Genomic DNA, 16,151 nt, shown 5'->3' with positions numbered 1-16,151 from the left:
GACCACCCAGCCCCGAGCAGGCTCACCAGAGCAGGCCGCACAGGATCACATCCAGGTGGGAATGGAGAAGGAGACTCCACAACCTCTCTGTTCCATCATCCTCAAAAAAGTTTTCCCTTTCATATACAACGACCTTCCCACAAACCCCATCCTCTGATAATCACACAAAGCACATTTGTCACAGCTTGCTCTGATCTGACCTGTTTCAGGAGAGATTTCCAGCTGGGATTCAAAAGGCATCGGGAGCTCCACATCCCAAACCAAGCACTGCAGGAACCGCCAGGGCTCGGGGTTTGTTTTTCCTCCCTCAATGGATTAAGAGGTGCCAAGCTGGGCCCTAAGCTCTGATTATGTACAGAGCTCAGGAGTAGCTGGATCTATCCTCTTCCCAAAAAATCAATCTGGCTTTTGGGATACCCAAAGGAAACTTCCCACCAGGATAATGTCTGGGGCAGCAGGAGGCACTGCTGCCCGTCTCGCAGCTCCAGGGAGGTCACAGCTAATGCGGGAACACAAAAGGACTCCTGGCACAGGCAATCGATGGCGAATCCAAGGAAAAGGCGGAGTCGGGAGCTGCGATTGCTCCTCAGAGTTCTGGGATTCTGTGAGTTTAAAAGGAGCTTTTTAAGGGACTGATGAGGGGAGGGGAAGCTGCCCCGGTTTTGGATCAGGGAATGGCGATGTCTGCTCTGCACCTGGATGTTGCCACGTGAATTTCAGGTACAGGAGAGACCTGAACTGCAGAACGTGAGGTCCCAGCAGTGTTACCTCCTTCCTTTGCCAAGGCAGCCTTATCAGACATCAGGCAACCCCATCGCACTGCTAAAAAAACAACTTGAAAATCATTTCCATGCCTTTTAAAATGCTGAAATCATAGACATCATGGAATGGTTTGGGTGGGAAGGGATCTTAAAAGATGATCCAATTCCAATTACCTGCAGGCACCTTTCACTAGACCAGGCTGCTCCAACCTTGGACACTCCCAGGGATCCAGGGGCAGCCACAGCTTCTCTGGGCACCCTGGGCCAGGGCCTCCCCACCCTCAAAGCCAGGAATTCCTTCCCAATCTCCCATCCAGCCCTGCCCTCTGGCACTGGGAAGCCATTCCCTGGGTCCTGTCCCTCCATGCCTTGTCCCAAGTCCCTCTCCAGCTCTCCTGGAGCCCCTTTAGGCACTGGAAGGGGCTCTGAGCTCTCCCTGGATCCTTCTCTTCTCCAGGTGAACACCCCCAGCTCTCCCAGCCCGGCTCAGGAAGAGAAGCCAGAGCTGCTGCTGCAGTCCCAGGAGCTGCAGGGGTGCAGAGCCCTTCCTGATTTCCCTGCTTTTCCCAAAGCAGGCGAGCTCTCCTCGGGCCTCATTAGAAGTCAGCTCCCGGCTCCGGTGACTCACGGTGGCAGCTAAATAAACCCAACACCTCTCATGACTCACGGGTCAGGTGAGAGGAGCAGCAATTCTCATTTGCATGTGCATTTTACACCTTCTCCGAGGCTGACTGTCCTCAGGAAAGAGCAAAAGCAGCCGCAATCAAGTCAACACTCGGGGCTTGATGGGAGCAGCTCCCGGGGAAAGAGATGAGTTTCTCCTGTGGGAGAAAAATCCATCCCAGCGATGCTTTAGCAATTGCAAAGTTCCTAATAATTGCAAACCTGCTGCTAGAGAAGGGAAGCTTATCACCAAATCCACAACCCGGCTTGATAAGCACCCAGAAGGGCCCAGAAATTCCTAAGTGGTGCTCTCAAGGAGAAAAATTAGAACTTCTCAGTCTTCTCTTTGCACACCCTCTGCAAAACAAAGATCCCCTCTGGCTCTGCAATTCTTCACGCACTCCTCGGCCAAGCTATTTCTCAAGCAAACCGAAGCACCTCGAGCAAAGAGCTCTGTCTGAACAGTCTAAAAAAGCGTTTATTACCCCAAAAGGGAGGCGCTGCAGAAATATTAAAAACAACAGCGCTTTCGCAGGGAATTCATTTCCTTCCTCGACTCACAACAGAGTCGCTATGAGAGTCTCCAAATTGCCCCGTTTATCTTTGCAAAAATCACACTTTTGGTCGGTGAGTTCACGCATTTATCTGCAACTCAGAGTATCAGCTGAAATCCGAGGGCCAACGTGGTCTGAGGGGTAATTTCTTTATCCAGGCTCGCAGTGCCCGTCCCTGGTGAGGAACGGGATCGACCTCCACGGGCAGGCTCTGGTCGTGCTGTTCTGCCTGGAACTGCACAGAATCACATCCTTTTTATCAGATTAGCTGGGGCCAGAAGCCTCAGTGGGCTGATCGAGATGAAGCATTACAAGAAGAAAATTGAAAATTACGTCAGGAGGAGGACGCCAGATTGATGATCCCTCAGCGCTGCTCAGCTCAGGCCAGCACTGGACACAGAGCAGAGCACGAGTCTGGGACAAAGACAAGAAATTACTGGATAAAAGAGGGAAAACTGGGGTTTGGAGCAAGCTGGGATAGTGGAAGGTGTCCCTGCCTGTGGCAGGGGGTGGGATGGGATGAGCTTTAAGGTCCTTTCCAACCCAAACCACCTTGGGATTCTGTGATTCTCTCCTGGCTCAAGGTCTTTTTCCACATGAAGGAACCTCTGTACAAAACCTGAAGTTAAAGAATGATTTGCCCAAGAAATAAGGCTCCCAGAATCCCATTCAGAGTCAGCTGAGAGAGGCAGAGCCCAGTATAAAACAAGGAAAACGCTCTCAGAATTCCTCACTCCTCACGGCCTCTGCTGATGGAAGCGGTGAAGGAGATGAATCCTCACTACAAAGAGAAATAAATTCAACCTTGACTGTCTGTTTCAAGTGTCACTGACCATCTCAACCAATGCTGCCGTGACGACCAAGCTCCAGAAGCACAAAAACTAAAAGCTCTGATTCATCTCCAACCCCATTTTCTCGCCTCTTGAATATTTAGGAAATGCAACTCGAGTAACTCCCACAGAACTCCATTTACCAAGCACTTATAATGTGAGTTTTACATTAAAAATATCAACCTTTATTTATCTGCTGAGGAACCCACACGTTGTCAGGGCAGGTTTTTGTCACACTGCTCAATCTGTGTTGCTCTGACTCCATGGAGTCACTTTGGGTTTAAAATTGCTCGGTCACACGGGCTGTGGCAGAAATAGTTTCCTTATTATCTGCAGAGCAAAGGCCAGGCTACTCGGAAAATTATTTTAGGCCCAATAAAATTAGCTAAGACACCTGCAGCAGGGAAAAAAAATATGGACTACCCACATCCTGAATCACAGCAGTAATTTGAATGGACAACCTAGAGCCACCACCCTCCTCCCCTGAGGAGCTGTGTCCTTCAGAAACTCTTTGCTCAACTTGTTTGCTATTTTATCTTGATAAAATCCACTGGGAAAGAGCAGCAGAGCACTTTTTGTTTGGTCTTTGAGTGACAAGAGGGGGGAAAAAAAAAAAAGCTAAGAAAACCAGCAGAAGTGTTTGGTGCCCTCCAGAGGAAAACCAAATTAAGTTGCAGCTTTCAGATACAAAGGACTGGTCCTAAAAATCGTTTCTCCTGGAGAAGACAGCTCTAAAATCGCTCCTCTTGGAGATGATAATGTCACAAATAAAAATCCACAACGACAAGGCAGCAAAGTGAAACCATCACAGGGATGCTCGCCTCATTTAACAACTCCCAAAACATCGAACTTCTTCTTTTGTCCGAAAAGCACTGAAAATTCAGCATTTCCTGCCCCAAGCACGTGTGAATCAATCAGCCCGTGCTTTCCGAGCTGTAAAACGAGCAGAGAAGATCCTGTCACACCGAACTGCTGCAGGGGGAGCTGCATTTGGGGCTGGAAGGGGCCGGGAGCGCTGACGCTCTCGGGGCTGAGTCATTCCTTACGGGAGCTGACGTCCGGCCGCCCTCCCAGGCTGGAGCAGCTCCCCTGCCCAGCTGCAGGGAATCAATCCCGTGGCAATGGGATTTGTCACAACTCCAGACCAAGGTGATGAGGCGTGACAGGGCCAGGGCTGGCTGGAATGCCAAGAAATGGGGAAAACTTTAGCCTTTCCTGCCATTTCCAGTTCACCGTTCCCTGCCTGCTGCTGCTGCCCCTCTGCGCTGCTGGGTTGGGCTGCAAACATCCTGTGCCTCAAAATATATTTAGATAAACACTCCCTTTTAAACAAAAAAAAAAAAAAATCTAATTCTCTTCAGTGTTTTCAAAAACAAACGATTTAAACCTTAAAGAATTCCATGAGGGAGAATCCAGGCTCTCACCTGACAGCCTCTGCCACGTTGTTGGAAGTGTGGCCCGACAGGGCATCGTGCAGGTTCCTGATGAAATAATCTCTGTAATCTTCAGGCAGAGCCATGAATGTTCCACCCATCACGATAAACTCCACTTTATCCACGCTGTGGCCCAGCTGCTTCAGCTGGAAAATTCAAAATATCACGGGGAAAAAAAATGATCAGTCGGGGATTTCTCCAATTGCAATCCCTGGTTTTCTTAATGCTGCATTTCCTTCTTTTGTTGTTGCATGAATGAGAAATCTTTAATATTTCTGTGCAGGTTTTTTATAACCTCCTCCCCCTGCAAAAAAAACCCTCCAAAGTCATTTTTTTACTGTAAGAACACAGCCCAGAGTAGAGGATTTTCCTGAAAAATCAGAATTATTTAAGTTACTGGTTACTGAAACTACCTAAATTCGGCCAAAAGGCAAAAAAATTCCTTGCATCTCCTTCAATCCATGTAGAACAAACTCTCCTTAAAAACTCGTGAGAGAAAACACTGAATTCATGGGGAATTTTCCAATGGATTTGGAGATAAACAGGAAACTAATCAAAGCAGAACAGGATCGAGAAACTTTTCACATCTAACTCTGCAAGAAACCCCCAAATAGAATAACTTTGGTAGGAAAGGCACTGTTTGAGTATTAAATTCTCCATGGAATCACCAAGAACTAGGAATTCCAGAGAAGCTCAGCTCCATTTTGTTGGAATTATTATTAACCATCCCCTATTGCACATAAGAGATCTTAGGAGAGGTTCAAATCTCACCATTTATTTCATGGAAATGAGAAAATGAGAGCTGCACAGTTAAAATGTAGACATTTAAATTTTTTTTTTTTTTTTTCAGCCCACCAGTCCAGAAATTAAAGCAATCCTCTTTTTTTTTTTTTTTTGCATCCCAATCCCAAGGAAATTCCCTGTAAAAATGTACCTGCTCCACTCTGTGCCTTGTCTGGAGATAGGGATCGTACCGAGCCCGGATGGCTCTCATGGATGTTGGCTGTAAAACACAAAAAGATTCATTTTAGAAACTTCTTTTCCCCAAAGAACAGCAAAAAAGAACAAAAGAACTTTCAGCATTGAAATTAATGCTGAAAACTTCAAATCCTGACTGCCCCAAAGCCTTCAAACCCACCAATAAAGACTCTGCACAGTTGTAAATATCAATTTGGCTCCTTAATTCCTTAAACACGTTTTTGTCCTGAGATGGCAACATGACCTACAAGGAACACCAAAATTATTCAATTTTTAGTGCTCCCCAACAGCTAAAAAATCTCTGCAGTGAGTCACAGCAGCGTTACAAAAATCACAAAGTATTTCTCAGAGCACTTTTGGTTTTGGTCCTGCTCATTTCAGAACCTTTTCACTTGCACAAATCACCCAGGCAGCATCCTCTAGACTCAGTTTAAGCTTCAAATATTCTCTAAACTAAACTTATTCCTTCAGTTGAAATCCCTAAAAGCTCTTTTTCTTCTATCACCAGCTGATGGAAGCCTATTAGTAATATTTTGAATCCTGGATTCACTTGGTATTTCCCATTTTTCCTGTTTCCTTAATGGGACAAGTTTTAAATCACAGAGGCAACAAGAGACAAAATTCCTGTTTAAAAGATGCTGCATTAATGTTCACCAAATGAATCCAGTTGGATTTCACCTCATTTTCCTGCTTTACATCCTTCCCACAGCTCTGAGGTTTTTGGTTAAAAGCAGCCACAATAATTCAGTCACAAACTGCTGCTAAACTTTCTCCAGACAGCAGGGAGAGAAAAACTGGGAGGTACAAAAATTTCAGGAGAAATCACTGCAGATAAAAGGGAATGAATGCAATTTCAGAGGCATTAACAGCTTAAAAACGGGATTTTTTTCCCCCCAAAATTATATATTTTAATCCTGTAGGAACCTCCCCACATCCTATTCCAGCGTTTGAAGACCCTTCTTACACGAGGGCACAACTTTTCACATTTTAACTCATCATTATTTACTCTGATCAAGAATTTCCCTCCTGGGCTTTGAGCTGCTTTAGAACCTCTAGAAGTTTCTGAAGATTGGTTTTGGTTTTGCTCTTGGACACGAGTGAGTTGTAGGGATAAAGCCCAGCCTAACCCAAAGCCGGGCTTATGGAATGCTGGAATTCCCCAAAAGAGGGCATCAGTACCTCATATCCAGTGTAGGACTGGGTGGAATATTCAAAGTCAGAGTCAGGGCCCCCCGGGCAGTACCTGCAGGGCAAAAAAAACCCAGAGAAAACAGGAATTAAACTCTCACAATTCCAACTGTTTCTGTGATTTCATGAAATCCAGGAATGCTGGGAGGAGCTGAGCCTGCCTGTGTTTGCAAACACTGAAGGTCCAGTGCAAAACAGGAATTTTAATTGATTTTAGTGAGAAAGGGATTGGTCAAAACCACTTCAGACCTGTCCAATTCCTACATCCACCTAAAGCAACTTTCTGCAAGCAAAGTATTGAAAATATTCCTGGGATATGGCATTATTTGAGGGAGCAGCTGTAGAGTTTTGGAGCAACAGTTACCCACAGATTAACTGATTTTGAAAAATAACTTTACAATTTGAGTATTTTCCACGATTCCCTCAAGAGCATCACTTTATTCCATGCAGAACATGATTTCCCTTTGGCGTGGAAAGATGTCAAACAGGGATCTCCTCCTGTCCCAGCACCTGCTTTTCCAGAAATTTCGGGAATTTCAGTATTTGGATGGTGAGAAAGCTCATCTGCATTGGTTCCCCGAGCTTAGGGATGTGTTATTTCATCAACAAAATATTCCAGGTGCAGAGAGATGAATTCAGACAGGAGGGTGGGCAACTCCTTCTCCTTCAGCTCCAGCAGGAAAGGTGAGGGAGCATCCAGGGAATTTTCCTTATGGATCAGCTCCCAGGACAACGCCACCTCCACCAAACCAGCCCCATTAGCTTCACAGGGTAATTGATTTGTTTCCTCACTGCCAGCTCACCCCGAGTCATCTGTCATCATTATACAATTAATTAGCAAATCACCGTGCCCACATTCATTTGCTGGCAAAGAGCTGAGCAGCCGAAGCCATCTCAGACACAAAATCACCGGGAACAGCTCAAACAGAGCAGCTGAAATAAACCCAGAGTGAAATTCAGGGATGTGTTGGGAATGACAGGGAATGTTTGGAAAGAAATGATGGGAAAAGCGCAGCCAAAAGGAGATTTCAGGCGCTCCGAGTCAAACTGAGGAAGAGACTTCGAGGTTAAGCCAAGCTTGTGGTTTTTGATTCAAATAAAACCATTTTTGGCTGTTCCAGGAGGTTTCGGCAGCTGGAGGCCTCCCTTCCATCTGTGCTCTGTCATTCCAGAGCCACTGGAATGGCACAGCAAGGAATTTTCTGCAGGCAACACCTGCTCCTCCTCAGGAGGGGCTCAGCTCAGCCACCTTCAGAATTCCCAGATCCTGCTGCTTTCCTGCAGGATCTGGAATCTCCCACCTGCTCCTCTGCCCAGGGATGCAACAGCCCAAATCAGGGACACAAACCCCACCTGATCGTTAACAAATTGGTAATAAATTAATAACCATGAAGGTGGGAATCTCCTGTGGAATGGTGGGTCTGGGTCATGAAAGGAGAAGATTTTCTCCTTGAGGAAAAGGTGAAAAAAAAGCGGATTTTGGGGTGATGTGTGAGGTATCAACAACCTGGCAGCTGTGCAGAATGGGAGCCTGGCCCCAAAACGCTGCTCCTGCAACACTGGATTTATCCAGGAATGCTGGGAAAATGTCCTTTCGGGTCATGGAATCACAGCAAGGCTGAAAAAGGCATCCAAGAGCATCCAGCCCAACCATTCCCAGCCCTGAGCCGTGTCCCCAGGTGCCACTTCCATAGGGATTTTCAATCCCTCTCGGGATGGGGGCTCCACCACTGCCCTGGGCAGCTGTGCCAGGGCTGGACAGCCCTTTCCAGGCAGGAATTGTTCCCAATATCCAACCTGAACTTCTCCTGGTGCTGCTTGAGGCCGTTCCCTCTCATCCTGTCCCTGTTCCCTGGGAGCAGATCCCACCTGGCTCCTCCCAGGGAATTCCAGAGAGGAAAATTCCCTCTGGAGCCTCCTTTTCTCCAGGCTGAGCCCCTTTCCCAGCTCCCTCAGCCTCTCCTGGTGCTCCAAACCCTTCCCAGGACATGCTCCAGCCCCTCCTGGAGGACAGAAGTGTCCCCAGGCCTGGAGTTGTCCCAGCAGGGCACATCTGGGCCGGCCATACTCACACACAGATGTTGCCCGTGAAGTTGATGTGGGGACACCGGTGGGGTTTGCACATCACAGCCACCACAGCGATCTGCAGGGAGCGAAGTGAGGAGAGAAATCACAGTCCTTGCCTCTGAAGTGACGAAAATAAAGAGCTTCTTGCAGGGCTGGGGCTGCTGGGGCATCTGTGGGGTTGTTTTAAGATGCTCCGTGCTTGGGCTGCCACCCAAAACAGCTGTGGGTTAACCCTCGAAGGGGAGAACAAAAGCAGCAAGAAACAGGAACCTGTATGATTTAGTATTTCCACATGTGTGGAAATTTGGGTCTAATAGGGAGAAATGAGGTGTTTTACCCTGAACTGGATTAACTGCTCTGCTGAAAAACCCACAGTGACACGGACACACTTCCCCTTTTTCCTCAGAGAATCCCAGGATGGTTTAGGTTGGAAGGACCTTAAACCCCATCCCGTTCCAACCCCGACACCTTCCACTACCCCACTTTGCTCCAAGCCCTGTCCAGCCTTTCCTTGGACACTTCCAAGGATGCAGCAGCCACAGGGAAACCTCCAAGGAAGGAACCTTCCCCCAAATCCTTTCAAAGCCACACCCCTGCGGGCACAAGGGCACAGAAAAGGCAACCTGGAACGTGCCGACGCCACCGGGCATTCCCCATCCCGGTTTTGGGCAGGAATCCGACCCAGTTTGGGGCTGGGAGCAGGGAGGATGGCGGGGGAAGGAGGGATGGTGGCTGTGCTCACCCCACTGGCCGTCCTGATGGGCTTGGCCTTGAGCTTTGGGAGCAGAACCTTCCGGAACTGGGGCGGGACAGCCGCGATGATGTCGACGAGCCGGGGCTGCGCTGGCAGCCCGTACTTGGCTGAGGTTTTGGTCTTCAGCCTGCAAGCAGAAATACCCCAAAGGACCAAAATAAGGGCTCATTTCCAGCAGTTCCACGGAGATCCTGGTAGGTTCTGGCAGTTTTGCTCTGCAGACAAAGTATTAAAGCAGCTAACAGCTGCACTGTGTATTAAGGGACCAAAAACAAACCCACACCCGCCAGCGATTTTTAGTTCTTTTTATTTTCTGCACCTTTTCCTCCCAAATATGGCTTCATCCTAACTTTGTGCAGGCTGCCAAGGCTCTGGCTTGTCCATTTCCAGGGGTTTGACTCATGTGTTGAAGCCTTACACAGCCAGCCTGTAGCTGAGCTCATCTCCAAGGCAATTCCTGGCAGGTATTTCCAACAAAAAGTTTAGGATGAAGCGGAAAAAGTGAGGCAAATTCAGGTTTTATTACCCCACATAAATAAAGGAGCAAGAAGTTTCTGTAAACAACAACTTCATGTGTTGTTTAAGCCTAAAAAAATCTGATTGAATATTATTCCTACGTTAACATTTCCTTTTCCTGGTGGATTTGGGACTACTGAAGGATGGCAGTGAGAGTTTCTTGGAGTTTTTCAGCAATCCCACCCATTTTGGGACTCAGTAGCAAATCAGCCCAGAACTTCCTGATTTTATGATCAGAAAATGGGAGAGAAATGGTGTGAAAATGAAAGCTGGGTGTCACAGAAAGCACAGGATGTGCCCATCCCTGATGGATCAGCTCCAGAGGCACTCACTTGTTGAGATCCACATCCTTCCCTTGCTCGTGAGCCTCGAGGAGCTGCTTTATGATGTCAGCAATGGTCATCACCATCAGCTCGGCCTGGCTGAGCTCCCCTGGAACGGGAACAGAGCAAAAACAGCGAGGAGTCAGAGATTTTCCCACCTGGGACAACCCAGGGGCACCTGCCCTCGATTCCTGTCACGGAACTGTGGAATGGTTTGGGTGGGAAGGGAATTTAAAGCTCATCTCAATCCAAACCTGACACCTCCCACTGTCCCAGGCCGCTCCAAACCCTGCCCAACCCGGCCTTGGACATTCCAGGGATCCAGGGGCAGCCCGAGCTTCTCTGGGAATTCCATCCCAGGACCTCCCCAGCCTCCCACAGAACGTGGCAGGAGCGTTTCCTGTCGCCAACAACCTGCGTTCCCTAAAATCACAGAACCATGGAATGTTCTGGCTTGGAAGGGACCTGCCAGGATCATCCAGCCCAGCTCCTGGCCCTGCACAGACACCCCAAAATTCCCACCCCGTGCATCCCTGAGAGCGTTGTCCAAACGCTCCTGGAGCTCTGGCAGCCTTGGGAACATCACCATTCCCTGGGGAGCTGCTCCAGTGCCTGACCACCCTCTGGGGGAAGAATATTTTCCTAAAATCCAACCCAAACCTCCCTGGCACAGCTTCCTCAGCTATTCCCATCTGTTCTCTCTCTCTCTCTCTCTGCAGGGTTGGTCAGGGCAGACCAGGCTGCTGCACCATCTCTGCTGCCCAATATCCCGTTCCCAGTTTTTGTCCCACTCTGATTTAAGGGAAAAGCCCAGTTAACACCGGGACTCCCCACTCTGCCCCCGGGAGTCAGGACAAGGCAAACTCCTGAGCACCACCGGGGTGCCCAGGGCTCTGCCTTCCCGGCAGAAACAGTGGGGAAAGCACCCCAAAGCCTCAGGAAGGTCGGGGCTGCCTCTTCAGCCCCTCCAAAACAACAGAAAGGGGCAAGGCCGACCTCGCGTTCCCACCGCACGCACACAGAGAATCAAGGAACGATTTAGGTTGGAAAAGTGCTCCAAAACCATCGAGTCCAACCATTCCCCCAGCACTGCCAAGGCCACCACTGACCCATGTCCCCAAGTGCCACATCCACATAGCTTTTCAATCCCTCCAGGGATGGGGACTCCAGCACCGCCCGGGGCAGCTGCACCAGGGCTGGACAGCCCTTTAAGTGAAGAAATTTCTCTTAATATCCAGCCTAAACCTCCCCTGGCACTATTGGGGGCCGTTCCCTCTCCTCCTGTCCCGGTTCCCCGGGAGCAGAGCCCGACCCCGCCTCAGCCGCCCCCTCCTGTCAGGGAGTTGTGCAGAGCGAGAAGATCCCCCCCGAGCCTCCTTTTCTCCAGGCTGAGCCCCCTCCAGCTGCCTCAGCTGCTCCTCCCCCAGCTCCATCCCCTGCCCGGACACGCTCCAGCCCCTCAGGGCTCTCTTTTACCTTTCCCATTTTTCCTTTTCTGCTTCATCCCGGCGGATCCCGCGGCCTATCCCACAGCTCTGCCGTAAAGCGACACCGCCCCGCGCCGTCGCGAAAGCGCCGTAAAGCGCCGGGTGGGCGGCACGACGGGTGAGGGGGGTGCAGTTCCGCCATCAACCACCGGGGGCAGCGCGGCCGCACCGGGAGGGGCACCGGGGACCCCCCGGGTTTGGGGGGTTCTGGGGGTCCCCCCGGGGTTTTGGGGAGGGGGTTTGGGGTCCCCGGGTCCCCCTGCCCATGGCGTGCCTGGTGTGCAGTGTCCTCCGTTGAGATGCTCGGTTGGATGGTGTTTGTCGAGGCCGCGGTGTCAGGTGAATCCAGAGTCAGCTGGATCAAGGAATCGGTCAAGGAATCGATCAAGGAATCGATCAAGGAGTCATGGAATTAGGGAACCAAGGAATCAGGGAATCGCGGAATCACTAAACTGCAGCGTCAGAGGGTCACAGAGTCTCAGAACTGTAGCACGATGGAATCGTGGAATCACGGGATGGTGGAATCTCAAGAGTCACGGAGCCACAGAGTCAGAACCACGAAATGATGGAATCACAGAGTCACAGAATCCCAGAACTGTAGAATGATGGAATCACGGAGTCACAGTGTCAGAGAGTCACAGAGTCTCAGAACCACGGAGTGATGGAATCACAGTCTCAGAATCCATCACAGAATCACAGAGTGACGGAATCACAGAGTCTCAGAATCCATCACAGAATCACAGAGTGACGGAATCACAGAGTCTCAGAATCCATCACAGAATCCCAGAGTGATGGAATCACAGAGTCTCAGAATCCATCACAGAATCCCAGAGTGATGGAATCAGAGAGTCTCAGAATCCATCACAGAATCCCAGAGTGATGGAATCACAGAGTCTCAGAATCCATCACAGAATCCCAGAGTGATGGAATCAGAGAGTCTCAGAATCCATCACAGAATCCCAGAGTGACGGAATCACAGTCTCAGAATCCATCACAGAATCCCAGAGTGATGGAATCACAGAGTCTCAAAATCCATCACAGAATCCCAGAGTGATGGAATCACAGAGTCTCAGAATCCATCACAGAATCACAGAGTGATGGAATCAGAGAGTCTCAGAATCCATCACAGAATCGCAGAGTGATGGAATCACAGAGTCTCAGAATCCATCACAGAATCCCAGAGTGATGGAATCAGAGAGTCTCAGAATCCGTCACAGAATCCCGGAGTGATGGAATCAGAGAGTCTCAGAATCCATCACAGAATCCCGGAGTGATGGAATCACAGAATCTCAGAATCTGTCACAGAATCACAGAGTCATGGAACCCCCAAATTAAAAAATGATGGAATCACAGAGTTACGGAATTCCAGACTCACAAACCCGTGGAATGACAGAATTGCAGACCCACAGATTCACAGAACTAGAGAATCAGAGAATCAAGAGAATCACAGCATCATGGAATCACCGACTCAGGAAATCACGAAGCACAGACTCCCACAGCCACAGAATCTCGGACTCACAGACCCCCAGAATCCCAGATTTACAGATTCTCAGAATCCCAGGATGGGTCGGGCTGGAAGGGACCACAGTGGGTCACTGGTGCCACCTCCCTGCACCAGCAGGGCCATCCCAGAGCCCAGGGCACAGCTCTGGAATATCCCAGGGAGGAAACTCCTCACCCTCTCTGGTCTCTGGTGCTTGGTCACTGCTCAGGGGGATTCCTGTGGAATTCCTGGCATCAGTTCCTGCCCGTTCCTCTGGTGCCATTGCTGGTCCCTGGAGCAGAGCCTGGGCCCTGCTCTGAGCTCTCCCTGCACACAGGAACACCCAGGGATGGGGTCTCTTCCCAAGGCTGAGCAGCCCCAGCTCCCTCAGCCTTTCCTGGGCATGGAGAGCTCCAGGTCCTTCCCCATCTTCGCTGCCGGGCCTGCTCCAGGAGCTCCCTGCTGTCCTGACACAGCACTCCCGGGGTATAAGAACATCCTTACGGCTGTTCTTACAGGACAATTTCGGATTGATATTCCCAGTAGTGGGATCATCCTATTTCCCCGTTAGAATCCAGTTTTTCCCTGGGGTTTTCTTCCCCCTTCCCCCTTGCGCTGTGATCCCCCCCTGAGGGATCCCCACACGGGCCCGAGGACGCTGCGCCGCCTCAGCGCTAGATGGTAGCAAAACATCGGCTTCAGCAGGGAAAAACGGGCTGGGTTTTCCTGACAAAAGGCGGAAAATGCCTCCCGGAGACCCGCGGGATCCCGGGGAGTGCACGGAGGGGGGAGATGGGGATGGTGGGAGGGAGCAGCGAAGGGGAACGGGGGGAAGAGGCTGAGGGGAAAGGGCGGCTCTGGGGGTCCCTGAAAGCAAAGGCAGCACGGCCGAGTGTGGGGCTGGATATTGGGAAAAGGTTCTTCCCCCGAAGGGTCGGGCACTGAACGGGATCCCCAGGGAATGGTGACATTCCCAAGGCTGCCAGAGCGCCAGCAGTGTTTGGACAACGCTCTCGGGGATGCACGGGGTGGGAATTTTGGGGTGTCTGCGCAGGGCCAGGGGTTGGATTTGATGATCCTGGTGGGTTTCTTCCCACTCAGGATTGTCCATGATTCCCTAAGTGTCACAGTGTCCTGTGCTCTCCTCCTTGGGAGGATTTGCAGACCCTAAAGCCCTCAGCAACCTGGAATAAACCCAAATCTGACCCTGTTTAAAGCAGGAGGTTGGACCGGAGGTCTCCTGGGGTCCCTTCCAGCCCAAATTCTGCAGCGATCCTGTAAAATCAGCTCAGGATTCTTCCATGAATATCCAGTGACTTCTAAAACTCAGATGAGCTTCACCTTCTGGAGACAGGGATTTCCATGGCTGGACTACACTTTGTCTGGGGAACTGACCTGCTGTTTGCCAGGGCCTTGCTCCCAAATGTTCTTGCTGGTGGCATCCCAGTCAGTCCCTGGATTTTGGTGGATCATGAACCTACCCATGAGCAGAGGGGAGATGCTGCCTGGATGGAAAACAGGACTGTGGAGGAGGAGAGAACAGGCAGCAAGGAAAAAACCACCGAATTACAGATAAAACAGCAGGGAGATGCTGGCAATGGCCACGTGACCTGCTCTGGGGATTTGTGGGATGGTAAAAAATCTCACAAAGAAAGAATCTCACCAAAAAAAAAAAGATGGTTTTTCTTGGAAAACCTTCAGATCCAGGGGCTGTTCTGAGGATTTTTGGCACCACTCTCATGACTGGGGTGTGCCTGGGGGCTGAAGGGCTTGCAGGGAGGGAAAAGGGCACGAGGAAAGAGCTCTTCCCACCGGGTGGGATGATTTAAAAGGCAGCCAGAGCCTGCTCCGGTGCCTGAGGATGGCACGAGGGTGTCTGGAAATCAGATCCCGGGATGGAACAGGTTGAAATAGCGTTGAAACCATCTGCTCCCACTTCTGCCTGCTGGGCCTTTCGGAGAGCTGAGCTGAGTCTCCTTCCTACAGGATGTGCTGGGAGTGCCCTGCGATGCCCGGACCTGTTCTTGGCCTGGGATTTTACCTCCCCCGGGGTCTCCCGAGCCTCCCGTGCCAACCAACAGTTTCTCCATGGTCTGGGAGGTGGCTGTGCTCAGGATATGGGGCTGCACGGCTACAAAGCTTCCCCCCAGACCTGCGTCTTCTGCCCTCCCCTCTCCCAAACCTATTCCAGCAGCTGCTGTGCCTTGGGATGTTCCAGGCGGATCAAATTGGATTTCAAACCCGTTCCCATATCCCTGATGGCTCTGAACATTCCAGCAGGGACGAGGTGGTGGATTTCAAACCCGTTCCCATATCCCTGATGGCTCTGAACATTCCAGCAGGGGCGAGGAGGTGGATTTCAAACCCGTTCCCATATCCCTGTTCCTCCCTAAAAACAATTCCTCACACCCTCATCTCAGCCTTGGAGCTGAGCTGTGCTCTCTGCTCGTTATCAGCTTCATCCACTGATTACAGCAACTTTTTATCTTGCATTTATTTCCTCTCACTGGCTGCTTTCCCTTTCCCACAAGGTCTCCACGCTCTTCCAGCGCCATCCATTAACCCTTTATCCCTCCAACGCCGCTGCTGAGACTTTGCTCTCCTCCTGCTCCCACTTCCCTGGCAGCAGCTCACGTTCCCTCGTCTTCCACCTCTCCACACGAGTTGGGCATTTCCAAAAATCCTCCAGCTGTGCTCCCACCCGCAGCTCCCGTCCTCAGAAGTTACACATTTTCCTTTCCCCGAGTTCCTGCTTCTTTAGCTCAGAATAATTAGGAAAACTTCATTTTGGCCCCGAAGCCAAACTCCGGTACCGAACTCTTGCCCTTCCTCCGGGGCAAGGAACACCAGGGAAGCGCAGGTGGAGTTTTGGGATAGCAGAGCTCCAGTCAGAGGCAGTCTGGCGTGTTTGGGTTTGTTGCCCACATCTGAGCGGGGCTGTAGCCCAGGGCTCGCATTCTCATCTCGCTGCTGCCGCCGCTGCTGCAATTCAGACGCTGCTGATTCATTGGCCCCTGGGCTTTCAAAGGTGCCTTTAATCAGAGGCTGGGGCTGCTTCCAGTCGTGCAGGACCTGGAAACGCCGAGCGAGCGGGGCAGGGAAATGCGCATCTCC

At 50.6% G+C, this 16,151-nt stretch overlaps 1 protein-coding gene across 2 annotated transcripts in view; it reads right to left on the bottom strand.

The window, feature by feature from the left end:
• The window catches only part of ELP3 (elongator acetyltransferase complex subunit 3), a 75,484-nt gene extending 63,863 nt beyond the window's left edge, over window positions 1-11,621 (bottom strand). For both annotated transcript variants that reach the window (XM_082302317.1, XM_082302318.1), the window contains exons 1-7: window positions 11,544-11,621; window positions 10,077-10,176; window positions 9,217-9,355; window positions 8,480-8,550; window positions 6,399-6,462; window positions 5,176-5,244; window positions 4,233-4,387 (exon numbers count right to left, since the gene is read on the bottom strand). In XM_082302317.1, the coding sequence (XP_082158443.1) occupies window positions 4,233-4,387; window positions 5,176-5,244; window positions 6,399-6,462; window positions 8,480-8,550; window positions 9,217-9,355; window positions 10,077-10,176; window positions 11,544-11,571 (626 nt within the window). In that variant the 5' untranslated portion in view covers window positions 11,572-11,621. The remainder of the gene's footprint in view (window positions 1-4,232; window positions 4,388-5,175; window positions 5,245-6,398; window positions 6,463-8,479; window positions 8,551-9,216; window positions 9,356-10,076; window positions 10,177-11,543) is intronic.
• Between the last annotated feature and the right edge of the window lie 4,530 nt (window positions 11,622-16,151).

The sequence above is a fragment of the Coloeus monedula genome, assembly GCF_965178545.1.
Source record: "Coloeus monedula genome assembly, chromosome: 2".
Classification (NCBI taxonomy): domain Eukaryota; kingdom Metazoa; phylum Chordata; class Aves; order Passeriformes; family Corvidae; genus Coloeus; species Coloeus monedula.
The sequence above is the reverse complement of the archived record's forward strand: the minus strand, read 5'-3'. Positions and strand labels throughout refer to the sequence as shown.